The 23,934-nt window shown below is 47.7% G+C and overlaps 9 protein-coding genes across 9 annotated transcripts; 4 read left to right on the forward strand and 5 right to left on the reverse strand.

Annotated features, from left to right (window-relative positions):
* Nucleotides 1–1,943: 1,943 nt before the first annotated feature.
* On the reverse strand, nucleotides 1,944–2,342 carry BBK36DRAFT_5433 (hypothetical protein; the record flags this gene model as incomplete). The annotated part of the gene is made up of 2 exons (XM_024898233.1): nucleotides 1,944–2,130; nucleotides 2,188–2,342. 2 exons carry the CDS (start codon nucleotides 2,340–2,342, stop codon nucleotides 1,944–1,946), a joined length of 342 nt encoding a protein of 113 aa, XP_024748292.1.
* A 2,353-nt stretch (nucleotides 2,343–4,695) lies between these two features.
* On the forward strand, nucleotides 4,696–5,363 carry BBK36DRAFT_1141998 (hypothetical protein; the record flags this gene model as incomplete). Its single annotated transcript, XM_024893491.1, has 3 exons — nucleotides 4,696–5,005; nucleotides 5,068–5,253; nucleotides 5,311–5,363. 3 exons carry the CDS (start codon nucleotides 4,696–4,698, stop codon nucleotides 5,361–5,363), a joined length of 549 nt encoding a protein of 182 aa, XP_024748293.1.
* Nucleotides 5,364–5,667: 304 nt separating this feature from the next.
* Nucleotides 5,668–6,683, reverse strand: BBK36DRAFT_1169758 (Clavaminate synthase-like protein; the record flags this gene model as incomplete). Its single annotated transcript, XM_024895358.1, has 4 exons — nucleotides 5,668–6,273; nucleotides 6,330–6,420; nucleotides 6,476–6,498; nucleotides 6,552–6,683. The coding sequence occupies 4 exons, from the start codon at nucleotides 6,681–6,683 to the stop codon at nucleotides 5,668–5,670; spliced, it is 852 nt and encodes a 283-aa protein (XP_024748294.1).
* A 715-nt stretch (nucleotides 6,684–7,398) lies between these two features.
* On the forward strand, nucleotides 7,399–9,798 carry BBK36DRAFT_1203736 (hypothetical protein; the record flags this gene model as incomplete). Its single annotated transcript, XM_024897278.1, has 4 exons — nucleotides 7,399–7,922; nucleotides 7,987–8,447; nucleotides 8,608–9,214; nucleotides 9,339–9,798. 4 exons carry the CDS (start codon nucleotides 7,399–7,401, stop codon nucleotides 9,796–9,798), a joined length of 2,052 nt encoding a protein of 683 aa, XP_024748295.1.
* A 396-nt stretch (nucleotides 9,799–10,194) lies between these two features.
* On the reverse strand, nucleotides 10,195–11,183 carry BBK36DRAFT_1169760 (hypothetical protein; the record flags this gene model as incomplete). The annotated part of the gene is made up of 3 exons (XM_024895359.1): nucleotides 10,195–10,549; nucleotides 10,614–11,032; nucleotides 11,097–11,183. The coding sequence occupies 3 exons, from the start codon at nucleotides 11,181–11,183 to the stop codon at nucleotides 10,195–10,197; spliced, it is 861 nt and encodes a 286-aa protein (XP_024748296.1).
* A 5,653-nt stretch (nucleotides 11,184–16,836) lies between these two features.
* On the reverse strand, nucleotides 16,837–17,724 carry BBK36DRAFT_1133406 (S-adenosyl-L-methionine-dependent methyltransferase; the record flags this gene model as incomplete). The annotated part of the gene is made up of 2 exons (XM_024892088.1): nucleotides 16,837–17,605; nucleotides 17,666–17,724. 2 exons carry the CDS (start codon nucleotides 17,722–17,724, stop codon nucleotides 16,837–16,839), a joined length of 828 nt encoding a protein of 275 aa, XP_024748297.1.
* Nucleotides 17,725–18,653: 929 nt separating this feature from the next.
* Nucleotides 18,654–19,647, reverse strand: BBK36DRAFT_1160208 (Metallo-hydrolase/oxidoreductase; the record flags this gene model as incomplete). The annotated part of the gene is made up of 2 exons (XM_024894273.1): nucleotides 18,654–19,063; nucleotides 19,140–19,647. The coding sequence occupies 2 exons, from the start codon at nucleotides 19,645–19,647 to the stop codon at nucleotides 18,654–18,656; spliced, it is 918 nt and encodes a 305-aa protein (XP_024748298.1).
* An 821-nt stretch (nucleotides 19,648–20,468) lies between these two features.
* Nucleotides 20,469–21,830, forward strand: BBK36DRAFT_1142004 (FAD/NAD(P)-binding domain-containing protein; the record flags this gene model as incomplete). Its single annotated transcript, XM_024893492.1, has 1 exon — nucleotides 20,469–21,830. One exon carries the CDS (start codon nucleotides 20,469–20,471, stop codon nucleotides 21,828–21,830), a length of 1,362 nt encoding a protein of 453 aa, XP_024748299.1.
* Nucleotides 21,831–22,202: 372 nt separating this feature from the next.
* Nucleotides 22,203–23,548, forward strand: BBK36DRAFT_1169765 (alpha/beta-hydrolase; the record flags this gene model as incomplete). Its single annotated transcript, XM_024895360.1, has 4 exons — nucleotides 22,203–22,225; nucleotides 22,615–23,194; nucleotides 23,225–23,239; nucleotides 23,303–23,548. The coding sequence occupies 4 exons, from the start codon at nucleotides 22,203–22,205 to the stop codon at nucleotides 23,546–23,548; spliced, it is 864 nt and encodes a 287-aa protein (XP_024748300.1).
* Nucleotides 23,549–23,934: the final 386 nt, after the last annotated feature.

Genomic DNA, 23,934 nt, shown 5'->3' on the forward strand with positions numbered 1-23,934 from the left:
TTTAATCTAATTACTATATTAATAACTAGCTATTTAAACTATTTAAATAAGTAATATAAATATAACTTATATATCTAGTTATTTAGCTAAATTATCTTTAATATCTAGATAATCTTAAAATAAATTACTTATAAATCTAAATAATCCTATTTAAATTAATAAATTATCTTAATAATTTAATAATCTAATCCTAATTAGCAGGCTAGTTTATTATTTATCTAGTCCTATTTACTAAGGGTAGCTTATTATTATAACTATAAGGTTAGGTTATAACAGGCTTTAGTTACCTTAATAAGTAGCTAAAGTGCTTTAATATAGCTAAGAGATTTTATTAAGTTATTAAGTAAAGGATTAATAATAACTTTAATAATTAATTTAGTTATACTTTATATATTATTAATTTTTATAAAAGACTTTATAGCTTTTTCTTTTTTAATAGCTTTTAGCTTTACTAAGGGTTTTTTAAAGGCTTTTTTAAGTTATATTTTTAGTAAAAGAATACTATTATTAGCTATAGTATATATTATTTCTTATACTAGTACTAAAGTTAATATATAATAAACTAGTTAACCTTAGTAAGTAGGTTATACTTTTTAAAAAAGAAACTGTTTAAGTAAATAGCTTTAATAAATAAGCTATTTAGGTTTTTATTAATAAAAAGGTTAGGTTAAATCTTAGGCAGTTATAAATAGTTATATAGCTAGTAGATTATAATAAACTAATTTTAATCTAATTACTATATTAATAATTATTTATTTAAACTATTTAAATAAGTAATATAAATAAATCCTTATATAGCTAGTTATTTTTAATAAAGTTATTATAAATTAATATTAATTTATATTAATTTACTAGTCCTTAAGATTATAAATAATTTAATCCTATTTATTAAGAGTAACCCTTATTATAACCTTAAAAGTTAGGTTATAATATAATATCTTTTTTTTATTAGTCTTATTTTTAAGACCTTACTTGCCTTATATAATCTTAAAGGTCTCTTACTTTATTCTTAGTATGTTTTTTTTTTTTTTTATAATGCTTTTTTATATTCTAATAGTATAACTTCTTATATATAAAAACCTACTAATCTTTAGTTTAAAAAAAGAAAATTAAATAAAAGTATTACTTTTATTATATTTATTCTTTTAAGACTTACTAAAATAAAACCTTGCTTTTATTATAAAAAGAGAGGCCTTTAATACCTTACTTTAAAAATTAATTCTAGTAGATATTTAAAATATATTAAAGTATATAAATCTTATTATAAAGCATTTCTTTTACCTTAATAATTATTATATATTTCTTATTATTATAATTAGCTTAATAATAAGGTTAAAGCTATTAAAAAGGAGATTATACTTCTTATAATAAAGGTTTCTTACTTTTATAAATAATAAAAAAAGTAATTAAAAAAAGCAGTATATACTATATCTTAAGGTATTAAAAATTTAAAAGAGTTAGATTATATTAAGTATAAAAAGGCAAAGGCCTTTTATTAAGCAGTAATATCTATACCTAATTTAATAAATTCTAATATTTTAACTTCTTTTATTAATTTTATTAACTAGTCTTAGTTTAAGTTAAATCCTTTTTTATTAACTTTTATAAGTTTAACTATTAATAAAAATTATTAACTAAGGCCTTTAAGTATTTAAGATACTTAATAAGCTCTTAAATATTATTAGCTTTATTATAATTTTTCTATTTTATAAGATATTTAAGCTATTAGGTTTTTTTATTAAATTTTATTATAAATCTTAGCTAATATATAAGAAAGGCCCTGCCCTTAATATTTATATCTAGTTAAATCAAGTCCTTTATATATTATTAATATATATATAATATCACACTCTCTTATTTTAATAGAGACCTCTAAATACAGCATCGTTCTTGATAAGGAAGTCTTTCTCGAAAATAGGATAATTAGAGTTGACATAGCCCTGCTAAAGATATGGCTTCGTCCCGTTGTAGATGGTCATGAAGTTGTCCACGAGGCCGTCCGTGGTAACATTGGCATAGTTGAAAACGGAAGAAGCTGGGGCATCGTCGTAGGCCTCGACCACGCGCACGATTTTGTTGGTAGGAGAGTTGTCAATGTAGCCAGTCATGATGTGAGAGAGAGTCTCATCCCTGCATCTCAGGGTCAGACTTTGCAGAAGAGTTGACATCTGCAAGCTATCCTCTTACCATTTGTGCTGCACGAAGTTTGTCGTAAACTCCGGATGCACCGAAGGCGGCTTTGGCTGCTTGAAGGCGGAAGAGTATTCAATCATGGTTGACGGGAATGGAGTGCATTCCATGGCTTTTGCTGCTGTAACGGGCACCGCAGTGGCAGGTGCCATGACAGCAGCGGCGATGAGAAGCTGAATGATGCGCTTTGTGTCTACTTGGAAAAAAAAAGATGTGAGAATCTGAGGGCTGGAATGAGTGTCGGTGCTATTGACTTGTTGCTTGTGCTTCCCGCATGTGAAGTTGTAGAGCTGGACCAAGCTGGTTTATATCCTCACTCTTCTGATCCGAACACGCAATGGCATACGACTTGAAGTCGCTGCGCCCTCAGGAACATCTCCGCCCATTTTCAATGCGTTTGAATATTGCCATCTTCAGAAGCTTTCTAGAACATCACACACTTCAGCCTCAGTGGCGATGTGGGGCTTTGATCGGCTGGAGAATCGCGCTCGAATATTTCCTAATTCGGCAAGTGCGGATTCGTTTAGATCATGGCAAGACCAGAACTTCATGTCTAATGCGTATGTGTAGATGCCAAGAGTAACACAAATTTGCTTCCAGTGTCTTGACGTTAGTCAGATGAAAAATCTTTATGCATTTGATAACGGATAACCCTATTTTTCACTTCATCCCGAGAAAGAGATTGCTCCAATCACAGTTATTATAGCACCTTACTTGACGGTGGCTGAGATCCAATCTTGTGATTACAGTATACAGTAGTCGATGTTACAATCCGTTCGCCGTCCGCTGTCGGACCTATGCTTGAGATAATTAGCATAATGAATTTGTCCAAGCCGCTGCTGTTAGTATGGAATTCTCTTGATCTGACCGAGGTCTTAGATTGTAACCTCGGTAGTTCTACTTCTGTTTTCAACCCCCGGTCGAGCCCAATGAATAGCGAACATAGAGTCGTCCCTCTTGCAGGAAAATTGTGGCTGTGTGCTGTGTAGACTCTGCAGAGCTTATTCCAAGCACTCCGACGTCGCCAATTCTCGCCTTCTTACGGACACTAAAACACTTTCTCCCTCAGCCGGCTATTGGCGGGTTCCAATCTACAAAAGTCCCAATTATGGACCTAGTATTGCTTTGCGAACGTGCAAACTTCCTATCTCTGTCAGCTCAGGCGACAAGTGATATATCCCACCGCCTGAAGGTTTACGGGCGTTCAAGTTTGGTCAGACTCTGTGAATACTGGAGCCGGCCAGAGGATTAAATGAGAATGGCAGACGCACAGGGCTGATGTCCACAGCTGACTCAATTTAGTGTCGTAATGACTAGGCACGTATATATTTAGATCCGATCGTAGGAGTTGATCGAACGGGAGGACCCCTGGCGTGTCCTAAGCTACCTCTCCACAAATTCTGCGTTTACTCGCATTGCTTACTATCTCGTCCATGCCACAGCACGGGATAGCGCTAGGACTTGATAAAACATAGCTGTTTGCTTTGTTAAAACACAGGACTCTGGGGATTTCCTCTTGGAGAGACTTCTTCTCGTGTGAACTTGGATTGGGTGATCTGCTTTAATACATTGAACGTAAAGCATCATTCATAAGTACCTGTTCCGATAACGACCTCTTCCCCGGTTTTTGCCTCCAACAACACGCTGAAAGTGCCCTTCATCAGATTCTCATTAGCCCTGAAAGGACTAATTTGTCCAGTCTTGCAAATGCTTACGCCTCCGATTACCGATTGACGGGAAAATAACGTACGCCATCCATGCGAGTTTTCAATCAAAGGCAATAAGTTGCTCTTTCTCAATTGAAGGAAAGACTGCACATGAATTTACCCATTATACAGCCCTATGTACGGCGGTTCCAATCAAGTCGCATGTTGGCGAATTAGACCAATTACCGGTATAAGAGATTAAGCGTAGAAAATAGAGTAAACTACCCTAGCCCATAATAAGAGCTATTTCTCGAGAAGGAGTGCGGCTGGCAGCATGGTAAGCACCGCGGAGCAGGAGAAACCCCATCATTGGCTGAGCTTATCCACGTCCCCTGCCACATACCAGGCTTTGCCCTGCCAGAAGTCCCAATAATGGAGTGGGAACTCCTGTGTTGCGGAAGCCTGATGCTTGGCAGCCAATCCGACGCCGACAGCACAGGTCGAAATAACTTCATCTTCTCTTGTCAGATTATAGCTCTTGTCAGTTGTCCCTTTGTTAGGTTCCGAGTGAAAATTGACCATGATCATTGGCAGCAATCGAGCCACAACCGCTTGGTCTCATGATTGCCATGCCGGTATCAACAATGAGAGAGGCTTAGGTTCGAGCTGCAAAGGAATCCCTGATAATAATGCCAAAGCAGGTCAATGGGAGAAGATCGAGGTATAAAAGGGAAGTGTGTTCCTCTTCAACCGCCTCTGAACTGTCAACCTCATCAACACCTCCTCCAAGCAGCAAGCATCTCGTCCTGAACAGCAATATCCCATTCTCCGCAAAATTTCAACTTCAAACAACTACAAGATGCGTTTCACCACCATCATTGCCTCTGGCCTCTTTGCCGCCAGCTCTGTCCTCGGCCTCGCCATTCTTCCTCGTGAACTTGCCGAGATCGAGTCCATTGCCAATGCCACGGCCAAGGGAATTGATGTCTTTGGACCGATCCCTGATGATGCTGTCAAGACCGACGCCGGATACTGGACTGCTGAAGAAGGCACCGATGCTTGGGCATGGATCCGAGCTCAGATTGACATTCCGGCTCATGCTCACCCGGAATCTGAGAAGCGCCAGACCTTTGCCAACATTGGTATTGGCATGTTTGCTCAAGACTGGTGTACGTAGACTCTCTGACGGCTACATTCTCAAGCGTTCTCACCTAACTAATCCAACGCATAGGCAATGGCCAAGCTGGCTGGTTCGACAATGTTTCCTACGATGTCCAGCACTACGTCACCGTGAATATGTTTTCTGTGGGTATCAGTTACCGTGGCCTCCGCAGCAATGAGCAGCTTGACTTCAGCCGCCTGTCCGGAAGTGACTGGTGCGGCACGTACCTGTACTCTGCTGGCCAAAACACCCCTGGTACGTTGTTTGCCTATCAATACTATTCTGATGGATGGAAATATTAATGTTCCCTAGTTGGCTGCTTCAACTCGCAGCTTATCAACTGCTTCCGCCTTACCCTTCACTAAATGGCTAGCCGACTGTCCCAGCCCGTGGTGCTAGAATGGGGGAATTACTATGATCCAATCTGCAGAGTTTCAAGACTATTCTGTTCGTTACAAGTTTTTGACTCAACTATAGCGACAGCTCAGTGACATGGATAAGGCTTGGTAGATGTGTGGTGAATCACAACATATATTTAGTAGAATGTCAATGTTTGCACCTCTCATTTCTGGTCCTCGGAGTGACTTGTTCCTGTCTCTAAAGTGGACATAGTTCCTCATTCCTTGATGACATTGCAGTGAGCTGAATGCCGCCCCTTAACCATTGTTCCTATGGCAAGCCCTGTCGTACAGTTGAATGCTCATTCAGCCCCCATGCAGTACTGCTGGAATCATGGACAGTCGCGCGCCGCATGTCACGCCTGTACTTTGCACTGTATGGCCCAGAAATGACGCGGTGCATTGTACAAGTGTTGTCCCAGATCACCAAGTCTCCAGGCTGCTTCCACTCAACCTCGATCACATATCTCGGCTGGGTTGCATGGTTGAAGATCTTCTCAAGGAGAATTCTTGACTTCTCTTCGCTTACATTTTCAATGTGGTGTATGTGTGCCGCAATGTAGAGATTCATTCGACCTGACCTCTCATGGCGTTGGACGATCTTGTGTCGACCCATGGGAAACTTGGAAGGATCGACATCGGCAAAGTATTCAGGGGCTGCCAACTTTCGAGAGTGCAGAATAGAATGCGCTGCGACATAATCGTTTACCAAAAGGTCCTCCTTTGTTTCGCTGTCCAAGTCATCGAATGCTGTTCGGGTGTCTGCAAATGCCGTCTTACCGCCTGTGCCCGCTGGCGGTAGTTCGTGGGCAAGCAAAAGTGAGTACCCAGCTCGACGAGGGTTGAAGCTCGAGTCAACGTGAAATAGGCTGTTTCCCTACATCATACACTTAGAGTCATATCTCATGACTAGTGCTTCTAACATCGTCTTACCTTATTTGCCTGTCCCCGAGGACTATCCGGGTGGACAATCGATCCATCTGCTTCGATGTTGCTGACATCAAAGAGCTCGTCGTGTTGAAGTCTGTTTTTTTCGCCCAGCAGCGATGTAAGGCTTCACATCGTCTAGCTCTCCAAACATGCGAGCTAGTTTGATGTGAGACTCGTCCGATTGGTCAAGGCGGTAGTGGTCGCCGGTTCAATCAGAGCACCTACCGTGGTTACTACTTCCTGTAGACAACCGAAATTCTCTTCCGTCATATCTTCGGCGGCATTGAAATCAGAAATCTCTGCTCCAAAGCCTGGGCTGAGCTCTGTGACCTTGAACCCGTTGATGGCAGCAGCCATAATGGATGATTGGCGGGGGTGGTGATAGTGGGTTAAGGCTGTAAATTGCCGGGCGATGTAGTGATACGGGAACAATATGATGAGTATGGAGAGATATAAACAAATTATAGCGGACCATGAATGAAACGGGGAACGGCCAACAATTCAGCGGAGTCTATTCTCTTTAAAATAGTTTTTGCATCATCCTTCATCACGGCCAGATTGCCTAGGAAGCTGTACAAGTCCGTCTATAGCCGATTGATGCGTTGCCGATGCAACTAAGGAGCAACCAAACAAATTGTTCTCGGAGTTTGAACAGGAGTCACACTGATCCTGCCACGAGATCGGGAATCGTAGCCGTAACTGGTAGCTTGGAGGCAGTCGTTGCGAAATGAAAGCCAATCCGATCGTAAATGCTTCTGTCTCTTCGACGGCAAAGCGACCTATGTAGTAGTAGATCGGAGGCGAGTTTCCAACTCCTACCCGATCACCCCGCTAGTACGGTCAAGCCCTCCCCGCATGAAGGCCGACCGTCTATAGCCGAAACGACTCAGCTTTTTCACAGTGCTGTCCTTTGTTCCGCATCTGTCCCAATACCTGATATTGGCAACATAAGGAACATCATTTTACATTTTCTCGTCCGTGAATCCCGTTGCCGAACGTACGACGGAATGACAAGGAGCACAGGAAAGCGATCTTATCGCGCGTGCGTCAGGTGCCGCCGTCGGAAGACAAGATGCGATCTGTAAGCAAGTTCATCCTGTTCACACGATATCCCACTGCTAAGAGTAATCAAACGGGTCCTTGCAGAGGCGGCATTGGAGAGCGGAAAAAGACTCCCTGTGTTTCCTGCTTGCAGTCGAACAGTGAGTGTGTGCTAGCTGAGTCTCGCAGAGGGGGGAATTTCCGGAACTACGAGCCGAACAAGAAGCAGTCCGCAAGGAATCGCAAGGCTTCCCAGCGCACCCTGGACCCGCCACCTGTGGCAGCTGGACTTACTGAGAGGAAGTCAACTTATCATATCGAAAGCTTGAGCGACAATGCCGTTGATGAGCAGCTGGTGTCCGAGCTGAGAAACCCCTCGGACGCATTGCACATACTGGCTCAATCTGAAAAGCCGGAGTCGATTGCATCGTCTACGTTACCACAGGAGCGCGATGATGTCTCACGTATTCCCTCAGGTGCAGCATTCCTTAGTGAGTATGAGCTAGTTGAGAAAGGGCTCATCCACCATACAACCATACTCGACTTATTATGCATGTAGGTCCACCACCATGAAGCAGAAGTTGTTCGATCTTGCGGCTAACGCGGGCACTACATGTAGTTATTCTCACAACTATCATCCTTATTGCCCTATTGTGCCGCAATACATGCTTGGCCAGTCTGCTACTGAGAAAATTAGCAGGTCGGACTTCTTCCTGCTGACAGTCATCCTTACGATTGCGTCTAGAGATTCGCCATCCCACTCGCCCATCCATAGATACTGTTGGGACTACGCCCAAAGGCTCTTGCTAGAAGTGCTCCTCGGGTATCCCTGGACTCTCAGATCCAGAACAGTTGAAAGTTTGCTGCTCTTGTCAGAGTGGCTTCCACATATAGAGCTCACACATGCGACGCCGAACGAGAATAAAAGCATCTTCATTGAAGATAGAACGTCATGGTCACTCGTGGGTCTGGCTGTTCGACAGGCTTACTTGATGCGCCTAGACCAAGGTGCTTTCCCGAATGCCACAATGCAGCAGGAGACAAAGGAACAGGCGGAGCATAAGCGGCTTATATGGACATGTGAGTGTCGCATTCCTTACAGAAGGATAAACGCTTTCCTTTTTTTGTTTGCTTTTTTTTTTTGTCTCTCTCTTCTTCTTTTAGTTGTCCATCTTTCTTTCTTCCCTGCTCTATTCTTTTCTTCTCTCTCGCTAATCTCGGCTTGCTCTTCCCAATGAAGTTGTCTACATTGCAGATCGACAGATATCTGTTCGCTTGGGACAGTCCTTTTGGTCACGCGGTCCATCTCTTTCCACACGCTTCACGGCAAAGGACTTCCCTAGCTTGCAACCTTCTTCCCGCGACAGCCAAGATGATTATGCATCTGTTCACCAGGCTACAATGGAGCTTATCCAGCTCATGCACAATGTCCAGGGCATCCTCTACGCCTCACCGAAGCGCACTTTAGCAATAGTCCACGATGGCGATTACAGTCGCTACCTCGACGACTTTCAGCGAGCAGCAATGAACTGGCAAGCTGCTTGGAATGGCCTCGCCGTGTCACCCAGAGTCAAACGTTCTTTATCCCTCGTCTACGAATACCTATGTCTTTACGTAAACGCCTTCTCTTTTCAAGCCGTTTTGACAAGGATTTCGACCTCCCGATCAATTTCTGCGCATAGTCCCTCCAATAAACAGCCAGAGAAGCCTTTCAGCAAAGGCATCATGAGATCCGCCGACGGGCGATATGTCTGGGATGCCATCACGGCGGCTACTAATACGCTGAAGCTGATGACTGAGTTCAACCCTCAACGAGAGTTATGCTTCTTGCCGTACCGCTACTACTTGTAAGCTACCCAACATAATGTATGTGTTTTGTTTCCTGTTAACCTCCCCTGGCAGATACGGCGTATATGCAGCAGTGTTTCTACACAGAGCGGATTGCGCTGGAGCCTTTCAACCTGCCAAGAGACGTCAAGAAACTGCGGCGTTGGTCCACAAGTTTGTCTCCGCCTTGGATGAAGCTGCGCCTGACAGGTTCCACATCGGCCACCGATACAGTCAGCTACTCAGAAATCTCTGGCCAAGAGGACAACGCAAGTCCAGCAAAGCCAAAGACGCACGCGACACTTCGACAGTACCTCCTCCAACCGCAACCGTACAGCAGCTGCCAACGCGCGAAATCGCCTTGGCTCCTTTACTCTTTTCAGAATCCAGCTGTGATCAGAGGAATAAGCCAGTGGGGGCCGATCCGTATAACTTTCAGGGTTCTACCTTGAGCCCAGATGTTGGAGACTTCTCGTCAATGGAAGATTATCCGTTTGGGCCTTTCATCAACACGGCAAACTTTGAGCTAGCTGACTTCGGAAACCCTCTAAATGATATGTCGCTCTCATCGGTCAAATGGGAGACGAGCTTTATCGGAATGTAGTCCTTCGGCAGCGGATAATAGTTTGTTACAAGCGCAGATTGAGCTTACTGTACACACTACATGGTGATTTCCGGTATTCACAACATGTTGGGTCATTTGGAGCAGAATATCGATTTCAAACTTCATTGTAGCGACCAAATGTTCTTATAGAGACTGCAAGCATGTTGAGTCAAGTCACACAAAGTGTTGATTGCTGCACACATTATCATTTGGGTCAAAAGTCCAGCAGACTATGATTATATTCGATACCATCCACCTTATATAGAAGGGAGTAACAGGCAATATTAACAAGAATGATGAGAATCCAAAGCACCACTAGAACCAGTGTGAAGTAGAGCAAGAGCTTCCTTAAGTAGTTTTGCAGGTCCTATCGCAGCTGACATTGCTTTTGGAGCTTTACACGAAGATGTCGTTCTGAGCACCAGGAGCCCAGCCCATGTTGATGTTGTAGCCGGGGGAAGCGCCGTTAGGGACCTGGACGTTGTTGCCGGTAGCCTGGTTCCAAGCAATCATCTGCTTGGCGCCCGGGGTGCACCTGGAAGTGTCACCGGCGCACCAGGTGGGGGGCTTAGCCGGAGCAACCTGCTTGGTCGAGGTGGTGTTGGTGACATGGCACTTGAAGTTGGACATGTACATGTTGGGCGTGCCACAGCCGTTGGGGACCCAGAGCCAGGCGCAGTAACAGCCGCCAGCAGGGCAAGCAGGAAGATCCTGGGGGACATCGTAGGTGGCGATGCGCTTCCAAGGGGTGCTGTTGCTTGCGTTAGCGGACGAGTTCGATCTACCTGAAGGCATTGGAAGATATGTAGACTTACTGCTCAAGGACAGAGAAGACAACCAGGTTGTCCAGGGTCACCTTGCTGATGTCATCATTGTAGGAGATGGCCCAGGCAGTGCCAGCGGCCATGGTCTGGTTTTGGGTGTGCATGGCACCGTCGTCCTGGATGCAATCAGGAGGGTTGCCAGGACCACTCCAGTCCTCGGGGTGGGGCTGGCCATCAGGCCACTCGCCAGCGAACTGTCCGTTGAAAGACAGGGTCGTCTGGGCCTGGTTGTGGGCGAGCTCGACAGTGAACTGGCCGCCGGCAGGCAGAGCAACAGAGGCACCGTCCGGAGGAGGGGCCTTGTCGCAGCCACGGTCGGCCTGCATCCACCACTGCTCGAAAGGCAGGTCATAGAGAGGGTTCACGGGAGTGTTGGAGTTGGGGTTGTAGTTGTTGGGATCGGGGCCACCCTGCGTGATTCGAGTAAGTAAAGGCCATGCAATCATCAATAGTATATAGAAGAGAATAACAAACCTCGCAGTACATGCCCTTCACGAAGGCAGAAGTATGGGCAGAAGCCCCAGAGGCGAGAGCCAGTGCAACGGGAACAGTCCAGAACATCTTGAAGTAAGTCTCAAGAATCGAATTTGGTCAAAAGTAATAGAGTGAATGAAAAAGCAGTTGGCTGGAAGGAAACAGGAATGGAACTAATGAAACAGAAGAAGGATTGCTTCGAACTGGCTTGATGTCAAAAGAATCGAGGGATCGACGCGATGATCAGATACTTATATAGCTATTTCCATCTTACTCTTCTACGACTATGGTTCATACTCCTGAAAATCCTCTTGCCCTACCATCTTGTCCGGAGCCGAACTAGGAAGCTGGCCAGGAAGAGATCGCAAGAAACGGGGCATTTCCCTGTGGATCAGCCTTGGAACTGGGCTTCCGAAAGGGACTAAAGATCTGCCATTCTACCACCCATGCGGATGTGCGGATTATGGACCACTTGGACCGCTCACCCCTTTCCAGGTCAAGGTTGACTGCGGGTTTGCCTCTTGCTTGTTTTAGACTCGGATGCAACCTGTCCAGTGAAGCGGTACCGAGATTGTAGCCCCCAATGCGGCCGACGGGCTTGAAGCAGGGGAGCAAGGCACCCCAAAATAAGGCGCAGCCGCTTAATTAACCGCCGGGATGTGTTCTTTGGGCGCCGTGGAGTCCGGAATTTGAGCAAAGCATTGTTTTGGAGCCCCGAGAACCAGATTGCGGACGCTTCTGCGTACTATCGATGTGACACCTACTGTTTCGAAACGAAACAAGCCGGGCATCCTGGTCCACCCAGATATGCTCCACTAGAATCCAGGAACTTGGCGACTTCATCCGTATATGGCAAGACTTTGAAGAAAATAAGCATCAGACTAGCATCTCTCTTTTTTCCCGCCTATCATACCATACCATGCCTTGGGTATGCAACGCGATCATTCGTACATACAGCGGCGACATCCGTGGCAGCAAATCGCGGCTCCGTCGGCGGCTTAGCAGTCGCCACTGTCTGTTCCAACTGCCGTACAATAAATCTGCTGACCGAATCTTACAACAGAAAACGGCAGGTCGATGAGACCGTCAGAGCAGCGAATATTATCACGAGGCTGTCGCGGATATTGCTTCCACACCAAAGCCAAGGAAACACGAAAAGAAGCCCATCTCAACAGACGTTGTATCTGCGCTCCTCCGGTTGAATCGTGCATCTTCACTCCTCCTCCTCTACGCGCCAGGTCGGCCCGTTTCAAACAAGCAAGCACTTGAATTATCGCCCAACGTTGGCGCTACTGTTCTCAACGAGGTTGTTCAGAGGTTCAAGGTTAGCGCTTAGGTACCCTTCTCCGTGAAACTAGCTAAAATTTGGCATCGAAAGAGAGTGGCTTTTACGAATTACTCTTTCCGATCTCATCACAGCGAACATCCAAGTTTGAAGAACCCCTGCTCTTGCCATTGCGGCAGGGAAGCTGCTGTCAGATCCGCTTTTCTGACACCGGCGCCGGGATTCCAAGAGGAACAATTGACCCTACATACCACGCCGCACATATACGAAGCTCGTTGAGTACTGCGTAGCTTCCGACTGTGAAGGGCTTCTGTATGGCGAATAGAAGGCAGTGTAGAAATCGGGATTTTGCAAACAGGACAGCCGCTTACTTCGTTTTCACCATCACACCGGCGAACATGATCCACGACTGACTGGTTACGGCATTACCCATTCCACCAGTGTTTCCGAATATCATCACTAAGCATACGGAGTTTCACTTCAGAGGTTATTCTCGAGCGGACGCTACAATGAGATATGAACACGTACATTCAGAGGGAAATCTCTACAAATGACAATTAGAGTATTCATAGGAACTTTGGTTCATTTCATAGGTTTGTACGAAGTAGAGCGTAAAACAAATTCTCAACCTTGTCATCGAGGCGGATACAGGCGCCCACCCGAGGTACTCCTATATCATGCAACGTCGTTGATGTTCCTTCTAGATAAAGAGCCGATGGGTATATGCCGATTGTAGGCAAGTTGTATATCACTCTTGAGCAGCAGGATATCTCGTATATCTTGGTTACGGAATGCGTCAACAAATTAAGTGAAAGGCGTCTCTTCGGCCGCGCTAAGTTGCATATACTACTTCATGTACTGCAGACCGCATGATTCATATTGAGAACTAGTCATCGAGGACATGATTCATACGAAGAGCTAGTAATCATCAAGTCGTGATCGCCATCAATCGCCAAGATCTGGAAGTTGAGTAGGGGCTAATACCATTCGGGCACTGAACACGATCCCGGATTGATGGAGATTTGCCCATCTACAGAGGTTAACTCAGCATTGGCCGCCTCTTAATGTCTATACGGACTCTCTGAGTAGGCTGGGGGGATTGTGTCATCATTCATGTTGAGAGCATCAAGATTTCGAACCCAGTAAGAAGGGAGAACTCTAGAGACATTCTCGTGCCATCATTAATCGCGGCAGCATTCTACAAAACCTCGTACGAAGAATTGATCCTGACAACAGCTGACAGCCTCATTCGTGCAACAGACGGCATTTATCTTTCTAAAATGGAAATAAGATTCAGGCCAAGGAGACTCGAAACAATGGGCAACATATCTTACCAGGAGCGTTGTCACTCTGCCGCCTCCCACCTCTACTCTAATTTCACCTGCAGGGTAGCAAAGCATGTTTCTATTCTACCCGATTCACCATGGCTTGTCAAACAATTAGGCTAAACAATATTTGCAAAGCAGCATTCTGTTCTTCTGGCCCCTTGCTCGGAGGATTAGGTCCTTGATATGAAGTATCACATCTTTTGATTGCAATTCTGGCAACGGCAGTGCCGTGTTGCGATCCAACGTAGAAGGTAGGTAGTATTGAACCTGATTCAGCAGTAAAATCTGCCGTCGGGGAACTCTTACGTCATCCGCATTCCATAGGGTGTTAAGCAAAGTCTATATTCAACACGCAGATTATCTTGCCTGGTCAATGTGCAACAAACTGTATGTCGGTGTACCCAGCTTTCACGGGCCTGAAGCAGTCCATTGTGAGTTTTCTGGTGCGGGAGGACCGTATACTATTCCGACAGCTTGATTCGTGGTCCTCAAATTAAGAATAGTAATAGCTCGTCCATCTCATTGAGTAGAACACTGGACTTGCCAAATCTCGAGCTACTACTCTTCATGCGGTTGTATGCCTACCCCTATTGCATGCTGATGGCCGGCCAGAGAGCCACTACGGTGTACGGAGTTTTTTCAATGTCGTTGTTTTCTCCGGTATGCTGTTTGCCGGTCAAGGCTCTTTATTGGTGGAGAGACACAAGCCGGATACGAGATTGCTCGGGATTGCTCGGTACTCCACGCTCGAGCCCCTGTATCAAATTAGCTGTGGAAGCTTAGCACAGTCACATACTACTAGCTCCACGCGTTTCACAAAGCTACTGATGATTCCAAGAGGCTCAAAGCTAAGCTTCGCGGGATATTTGCCTTCCAGGATATGTGGAGGTGTACTTGCAGCCTGCAGTGTTGCCGGCACAGCTCCATATATGTGAGCAAAAGAACTGGTGCTTACAACTACAGTACCGCATGCAAGCGATTCCCTTGACGGAGACCTATGTACACGGTGTCTCGCAATCATTTTTCAGATCATGATCGGAATGTCGCTGCTTCTCCAGAAATAACAGGTCAAGGGACGGAATGTCGCACGGGACACTTCGGACAAGCATACACTACTAGCAGTACTACTACTACATACTACATACAGACCATCACCATCAACCGCCTATCCGGATTCCGGAGAACCGCTCCACCCCGAAAGCCCGCTGTCAACCTGCCGCTTATATGTACATATACTCCGTAGTGGCTGTAGCGGATGCTGAGACACTGTTCATCACCCGTGGTCAGGCATCGTCAAAATCTTCATTGAGACGCCGTGGGCCCTAGCTCCTGTTTGACTTCTGTCATTGATTGTTCTTATCCCAGGGATACTGGAAGATTGCAGGCTTCCGTCAGATCAATGCACGGGATAGACTGGGCTCTATACATCTGCAGCAATTGGCTTTCTTACCGAGGTCTGTAATAGGCTAGAAGACCGAACTCATTGACCAGCAGAGTGATTGAAAATAAAGATGCCTCCCCCCGTCCAACCCACAGCGCCCTCGTCTCGGAGATATCTCACCACCGCCTCATGCCCTCCCGCCCTGGCCCCTTGAATTGGAGTCTGTCCTCTGCGATTCGAGCTCGCATTCACGTCTGCACCGACAGCAACGAGTTTCTTCACGATCTCGACGTGTCCCTTTTCCGCAGCCGCATGCAAAGCCGTCGCATCGCCATCGTAGCCACCGCCTGACGCTTGCACGTCGGCACCGGCCCCGAGCAGGAGATCTACAACCTCTGGACTTCCCTGCAGACACGCCCCCTGCAGAGCTGTGAATCCCTTGTATCCTGCTGCTCGGGCGTTGACATGCGCACCATGTTCGAGCAGCAGCTGCACGACCGCACCGAAGCCGCTTCCGGATGCCGCCTGCAGTGCGGTGCGGCCGGCACTTGGCGACGGAGGGGCGTTAACCTCTGCGCCGAGTTGCAAGAGTAGCTTCACGATGTTGAGATGGCCGCGTTCTGAGGCTGCTTGCAGTGCGGTTCTGCCGTTGTATCGAGCGACGGCGAAGGGTTTAGGCAATGAATGAGCCGTTCCATGGCCTGCCCAGTGGCTTTGTGTCAATACCCGGATGCCGTGATTCGTCATCGGGCTCATGTTGATCTCTGAACCCGCTTCTAGAAGCAGCCGGACGACAATTTCGTTTCCTTGTCCACATGCAATCTGCAGCCCAGTGCGCTGGAAGTTGTTGCCGCCACAGAAGTGAACATCTGCCCCCGCATCCAGTAAGCATTTGACGACGTCTTCATGCCCTTGCATGCACGCCGCCTGCAGGGCCGTCTGGCCGTAGTAACCGCACGGGGCATCGTTCACAGCTGAGGGGTTTGAGGCGACAATTTCTTGGACAATCTGCAGCTCTCCACTCCTGGAGGCGAGTTGCAGGGGTGTCCAGCAGTATTCGTCAGCGTCTTCAGTTGGCAGTGAAGGATCCCATGCCGCGTCCAGCGGAGGCAGGAATATCTTGGGTTGTGAGTGCGCTACAGGCTTTTCGACTGTTGTTTCCGTCATGACGGGCTTTGCGTCTGCCACATGTGGGAGGAAACTGATCAAAAGTCCTTCTGCTGAGAGATTGTGCGTAGTAAGAAATATAAAGGGAAGTGTGGGAATAGGATGGTGACAGCGGGGGAAGTCGCTTACCTCGACAGGCTCCTTGTTGAAATCCCCACGTGCATCCTGAATCCTTCGGCTTTTCAACAGCGGCAGAAGTGTAGATCACCAAACCACATGAGGCACCTTTCTTATGTTGCCCTTCTGTAACATAGGGCCACTCTGGCATATGGATTTGCAAAGCCACGGTGTCCCTCGAACGAAGACATACAATGCAGAACCCAGCAGATGCTTACTCAATTTCTCCCCCATTCTACAGCAATACGGCACGAGCAGATTATCAGCATTGCCGTCAGGCTCGCGTACGTGAAAAGGGCGGGGTAAAAAAGGAAGAGAAGTCTCGACAGTTCCAAGTTGAATGTTTAAGAAAGCTTCAGAATTTGGCTCCTAAAGATAGGTAGTGTCTGATTGCCTGCTAGTTTTAAGATGCAAGTATGCCTCATCCATGTCGTAAACCCCTGACTCAACATATTCCCATATCTATTGCTTCATGCCCTTGGCAATGAAGAATGGCTTCAGCTTAGCACTCTCGCAACTGCCCTGCGCGGGAATATTGGACAAGACCGGTGTTGTATTGAGATACGGTTTGTAGTCGAAACTTTCAGGGACGAAGCCAGCTTCGACCATGAGGGCCTTCATATCTTCAGGTCCAAAACTGCCGTGCTTGGAGATTGTGTGCTGAGCTGCTGAGTGGTCGTGGACGTGATCCTTGGAATGGGCATGTGAATGATTGTGCGAGTGTCCATGACCGTGGCTTTGAGAGTGGCCGTGAGCATCGGCCTCTGGGGTCAGGTCAATAACAACCAAGACACCCCCGCTGCGCAATCGTTCGTAGAGCCCAGACAGGACACCGACACGGTCATCAATATGGTGAAGAGCCATGCTGATTGCAATAAGATCAAAGTCGAAGAATTCCTTCTTTGCCAGCACCGTGTCCGTCTCTGTCGAAGGGATAGAGCCCTGGACCGCGACCATCTGCTCAGCCGGAACACCAGACTTTCGAGCAATCTCGTTGTATCCTGCAACACTGGTGTCTGAAATATCGATGCCTCTGACGATATCGAAGTGTCCTAGAAGCGTGCTGGAGACCATGCCAAAGCCGCACGCATAGTCCAGAAGCTTCACGGGCGGGCTGCCCTCTGATCGACTGCGGACTCCCAGCCACTCGACATTCTCGGACAGCGAATCGGCAATCTTCTTGGCCATGTTGAGAACCCACTGGTTTTGGAAGATTTTGGTACCGTGAGTGCTTCTCGAATTTAGTATTTCCCATGCGCAAGAAGGAGGTAGGAGATGCAGATGAACTCACTTCCAAAATTCGCGGTTCGTTGCCGCCATATCCGCATTCTCTGATTTGGACTTTTCCATTTCGATTCGAAGCAAATGTCGTTCACTCGCTGGATAATTCTTTGGAAAGAAGAAGAAAGATAGTGAGCTTCGTTGTTGCACCGGGAATTGAAGAGAAAGAGAAGTGTTACTTATATGAAAGGAAAGTCTCCGGAAAGGGTCCGTGAAAGTACCCGCAGGCCAAGCAGCTCGCCTGTAGGAGATCCTGTGTCACTCCTGTTTTCTATCACGAGATGGACCATTGCTTCAGGCATTCAGAGCCAGGCACACGGGTCACTCGCCTCTTACGTGGGGAAGTGCACGGCTTTTTATCGCGTTCGTGATTCACCTGACGGATGTTGTTGGTCGCACCTTGATGGCGATTCTCGGCAGCTGGAGCGATGACGCGGCGACAACGAGCCATTGAATCGCCCTATGATGATGGATGGTGACAATTTGATGCGCACAGACGACCTTGACGGCCCTCTCTATCGACAATTTGTAAATCATCTGGCGCCTATGAAGTGTATCTTGAGATACGACACTTGCGATATGGAGTGCTGCAAGAGTGGTTGCGATTCCGATTTTTCTTAATTTTCTTACTGCTTCTACTGCTTCTTCTTCTTTTCGCATTCGGTACATCCACAGTCACTTCATATAATAATAACGTAACACGGACTTGCATTGACGGAATTAAGGGACAGTGTAACCTAGGAAATACTTGTAGACAAATAGATTGCCACTAGACCTTCCAACAACGGATATTCTTAAAAGCATCTTGAGTTTCTGGTGATAGAAGTCTGTGTGCGCATGGCTCCCTTACTGAGCTGGCTGTGGGAGTAGACACTACGTTCTCAAAAGTCGCTTCGTGCCAGAGAATGTTGATAAAGCAGATGAACGAAGAGGATATAAAAAGCTGGGTGGATGTTCAATAAGAGCCGCCTGTGCCAGATCCATATCCATCATTCCGCCTACCATTCTGTGCCTTTCAAATCGAGTGGCAGTCGCAACATTCGATCACCTTCATCGGTCGGGGTGGGCAATCGTCCTCCTCGAATGTTTATTTGCAGCGACTGATGCAGCATCCTCGGGGCCGCCAGCTTCGCATCACGCTCATTGCGCATGGCGACAAACTCTTCGGCTGTGATGCCGTCCTTGAGATGCTTATTCTGCTCTCTGTGCTCATGGACGGTCATGTACGCCCTGGGAGAGCCGCGATCCTGCGGGGGATAATCGTGGCCGGTCCATATCTTGACATGATCTGGCAGACTGAGTAGCTTGCGGCCTGAGGCGAACAGGCTATCAGCGCTGCCACCGGGGAAATCGCACCGAGCAGTACCAATGTCGGCGTGGAAAACAGAATCGCCACAAAAGACGTTGTCTGGGATGAAGTCGTCAGACTACCGGGGCATAGGTATATAAGAAAGAGTGCGAAGTGTGGTTGAAGTGTAACTTACCTCCAACTTTGTAGCCCATATGGTCGGGCGTGTGACCAGGGAGATGGATCGCTGTCGCGCTCATATTGCCAATTTCGAACGTCTCATCATCGTCCATGAGATGGTCAAAAACGACTCCATATTGGTCCTCTGGGACCCCGTATCGCTTGCCAAAGAACTTCTGCACTTGGCCGATGCGTTTGCCAATGGCGATAGACGGACTGTATCCCTGCTCCCGTGCGAGGCGGCTCTGCAGGTACGACGCCGCCGTGAGATGGTCTGCATGGACATGAGTTTCCAAGATCCAGTCGACTCTGTATCCCTTCTCCTTGACCAGTGCCAGCAAACAGTCGGCGGTCCGAGTGGTGAGGCTCTGGGTGGTGCGATCATAGTCCAGGACCGGGTCGATGATGGCGGCGCTCATCGTGGATGGATCCGCAATAACGTACTGCCATGTGCCAGTGTCGGGTTCAAAGACATCGTGAATGATGGGCTCCATGGTCTTGATAGACTTTGCGTCAGAGGACATCTTTCTGCCCGTGCGCTTTTGTAAACCTCGGGGCTGAGATGATTTGGCCAGTGCCGCGCTGAGTGGATGGGATGGCCGCCTGGATTGTTGACAAAGGGACCGAGCGTGACAGCTGCTAAAGCACCTAACGCGGTTTAAAGGACGAGCCGCGGTTTTTGAAGTGAGATTCAAGCCCGTCGCGAGTTGCTTTCTGCAGCCAATAGCGCAAGATCGAAGCGACATGATGATATTCGACTTCTTCGGTCTCGTGGGCGATACGCTGAATGACGAAGAGATAGCTCCTTACTTATCCTTTTCTCGCCTCGTCAGCTCAAGGACCGCGGATACCCTCGGATCTGGCGGGTCATGCAACGCCGATATCCAACGTCTAGAAACGGATTTGCCGCCTCATCAAGACGGATCTCCAAGGTCATGCCACCGCTGGTCCGAGTTGATCCGTCCGCTCGGCCATCCTCGAGCCAGTTCACCAGGGAAATCCGGTCAGCACCGTCACCGACTTCCGGCCGGGTCATCGTCCGATTCCTGACCCACGCTGAATCTCGGCTCGTCGCTACGGGGCGCGGCAAATCCTCGGATCTCGTCCTCCTTGACGGCATCGGAAGTCGGTGATGAGGACGGCTGGCGGTGGTTCTGCTCCAGCACCCGAATTAGTCGATTGCGCGATCGGTGATTATTCAGCCTTTTATGCTGGAATTTTACCTTTCCAGGTATTATTTCTCTCAGGACTTTCTTCTCAACTTGTATTCTGTCTTCTTGTAATTCCTCCGTTTTGTTACGTCTTCGTTTCTTCCGTACATTTCACTTTACTCTTCATCCTCATTATGTTCCAGGCCCGCTCAATCTCTCTGGCTTGCAGAGCTGCGTCTCGCTCCCCAAGCTCTCCCGTTGCCCAGTCAGTCTCCCGGAGCTTCGCAACCGCCTCAAATGTATCCCCCGGCCGAAGCCATCGAGTGGTTGTGATTGGAGGCGGTGCGGCTGGTCTGGATATCAGCCATAAGCTCCTTCGGTCTGGCAAGTTCTCCCAGGACGACATTGCTCTTGTTGATCCCGCAACCTGGCACCATTACCAGCCCGGATGGACTCTTGTTGGTGGTGGCCTCAAGACTAAAGAGGAGCTTCGACGACCGCTCAACAGTCTTGTCGACCCCAAATTCAAGTTCTACAACGACGGCGTGGCTGGCTTCTCACCTGAAGACAACTCCATCACACTCAGCAATGGCGACAAAGTCAGCTACGAGCAGCTGGTTGTCGTGCCCGGGATCTCGATCAACTACGGCAGTGTCAAAGGTCTCTCCGAGGCTCTGGCCGATCCAAGAAGCCTCGTCTCCTCCATCTACAACTACGACACCTGCGACAAGACATACGACACCATTCAGAGGCTTCAGAAGGGCACCGCCATCTTCACTCAGCCAGCAGGCCCGATCAAGTGCGCCGGCGCTCCCCAGAAAATCCTATGGCTCGCCTTGGACCATTGGAAGCGCGCAGGCCTGTATGATCCCAGTAGTCCTTCCGCATCCGCAGTCAAGATCAGCTTCGCTACGGGCATGCCGGTGATGTTCGGTGTTCCCAAGTATAACGCTGCGTTGGAGCAGCTCCGCAAGGAGAGGGGAGTTGAGGGACTCTTCCAGCATGATCTTGTCGCCATTGATGGCGATAAGGCAACTTTTGCCCTCCCGGATGGGAAGGAGGCGGTGACGAAGCAATTTGACCTTTTGCACGTCGTTCCTAAGATGGGACCTCACGCATTTGTCAAGAACAGTGCCCTGGCCAACGAGGCTGGCTACGTTGACGTTGACGACGGCACAACTCGCCACAAGAAGTATCCCAATGTTTGGTCTGCGGGCGATGCATCCAGTCTCCCGACCTCCAAGACTGCGGCTGCTATCACCTCACAGTCACCCGTTCTGGTCCACAACCTGTTGCAAGCTATGGAGGGCAAAGCAGCAGACGCAACCTACGACGGATACGCTTCGTGCCCGTTGTTGACAGAGTATGGCAAAGTGCTCCTTGCTGAATTCAAGTACGGGGGTGAGCCAAAGGAGACCTTTGGCGACTGGTTCGGTATTGACCAGGCGGTTCCCCGGAGGTCCTTCTATTATCTGAAGAAGAACTTCTTCCCTTGGGTCTACTACAACCACATGGTAAAGGGGACATGGGGGGGACCGAAGGGTTGGACTAACTGAGAAATCAGTTATTAAATATGCATAAATGTATGGTAGTCTGGGTCATTAAAAGCATGCCTTTCTTTTCCAGTCAAGCCTTTCAGTCTATGTGCATTTGTCACAATCTGTAGTATCCTGATCCTAGCGTGACGCGCGTACTATTTGCCTGTGATGCCCAAGTTTATTACGCGCAAGATGATGGGCTGGGTAGACACCAGAGGCTGTTGAAGGGTTGAAACGAGGTTCTCTGCACCTAGAGTATAGCATTGGACCGACCAACAAGGCAGATTGTAGCGTGGTTTACGGTCATTCAATAAAGAGGGCCTTGAAATAATCAGTGCAGGATTCAATTTGTCGTTTTTGCTTTCAATCGGAAAGGGGCTGTACAGGCTCATGACCAACGAGCTGATACATGGGTGGGTTATATTGAAAAATCGTAACCCGATCAATACGATATCCTGTTTAGCGCAGCCTCCCTTCTGGCAACAAGCCGCAAAAATCAGATAGCAAAGCAGGCAGCTGAAAGCTTTTAAGCTCACTAAAATACCATTTGTATGCTAACATTCTAAAGCTTTCTCCAGGGGAGAGCAAAGCGGACTACATCATCTAACACTTGCATAGTGTCGCTGTCCTCACACGAAATCAATCTCCCTCGACCAATCTTCATATCTATCATCTACCACAGTCCACGACACAGATTATTCATCTCTCGCTTTATCCTGAAGCGCCGTCGCCATGTCCGTGGATGAATCATACGACACAGTGAACGGAGATGAAGAACACATTCTCCAACTACCCCAAAAAGGCGGATCGCCTACGCCCACAACGGGCCCCCAACCTCACGCACGGTCATCATCTTCTTCGTCGGCATCATGGGCCTTGGTACCGCGGCAAATGTTTCTGAGCCTTGCCGTGAGCTTCAGGCTCACTGGATTGCTCCTACGCTCCCAGGCATGGGAAGGTCGGGCACTCGCGATTGTTCAGTGCCGTACTACGTTAATCTAGCGAATGATATCAATGTGCTGCTCAACCACCTTTCTCCCACTGGAGACTTCGATGCTCTGTATTTCTCGGGAGGCTCATATGGTACTGTTCCAGCGCAAATGCTCTACGGCGCCCCATACGACCTCTTCCCCTCTGGTCGGAAGATTGCCGGAATGCTTTTGCTCAACGGCCTCTCTCCGCTGAGACATCACGCCGGCTATGCGACTACGCTTCGCTGGAACAACTGGGTATCCATCGGACCACCTACGAGGATCATACCATTTCGTCTGTTACAGCGTTTGTTCAAAGCTGTAATTGGATACAAATTGAGATCCGTTGAAGGCGCAAAGCAATTCCTCAAGGCGACAGTCTTCGATAAGATGGACGATGGAGAGAAACAGGTTTTCAGACACTGGTAGCAAAATAATAAGTTGGACGAGCATACAGTCATTGAGAAAATGGCACGGGCACAGTCCAAATGCTGCCAGAACTGGGACGGTTTCATGTAGGTGTCAGATACGATCCATTCTGACTGGGGCTTTGATCCTCGTACTCTTGACGAAGAACATTCTACAAAACCTGTCTTGGTTGTGGGATCAAAGAATGATCACATTGGGGGCAGCACTAATGATTGGCTTGTGGCCAACTACAAGTCTGCTATAAAGCTCAAACTGCTTCCTGGAGGCCATATATCTTCTTTGTTCATCATGGATGAGTTGTGGAGAGATCTGATTGAGGCTGCCCGCAGTGCATAGAGGGATTGATCCATCTACACAGGCACTTCGCATACTTAACTTTACATCATCCGTTCAGTATGTCGTAGCTTCTTGCCTTACACAACCAATATATGAAATACTATCTTGCATACTATGTTACCGACCCGCGATTAGCGATGCTTGCAATGGCCTGTAGCTGGCCCCTCACCGAGGGTGCAGTACGGTGTAACAGTACAGGGTGTCAATGGAAGGCATCTGCGGTGGCATAAGCACGTCCAGCTGGTCTAGTCCGGTCAGCGTCGAAAAGTGGCACACTGTATGGGGGAATACATACTAGCTGGAAAGTGCCGGTGTAAGCCATCCTGTAGCAGCGTTTAGTCATATTTGCCCAACCAACAAGGAGAGGCAGACGACCAACATGCCAG

The sequence above is a fragment of the Trichoderma citrinoviride genome, assembly GCF_003025115.1.
Source record: "Trichoderma citrinoviride strain TUCIM 6016 unplaced genomic scaffold BBK36scaffold_9, whole genome shotgun sequence".
In the NCBI taxonomy this organism is placed as follows: domain Eukaryota; kingdom Fungi; phylum Ascomycota; class Sordariomycetes; order Hypocreales; family Hypocreaceae; genus Trichoderma; species Trichoderma citrinoviride.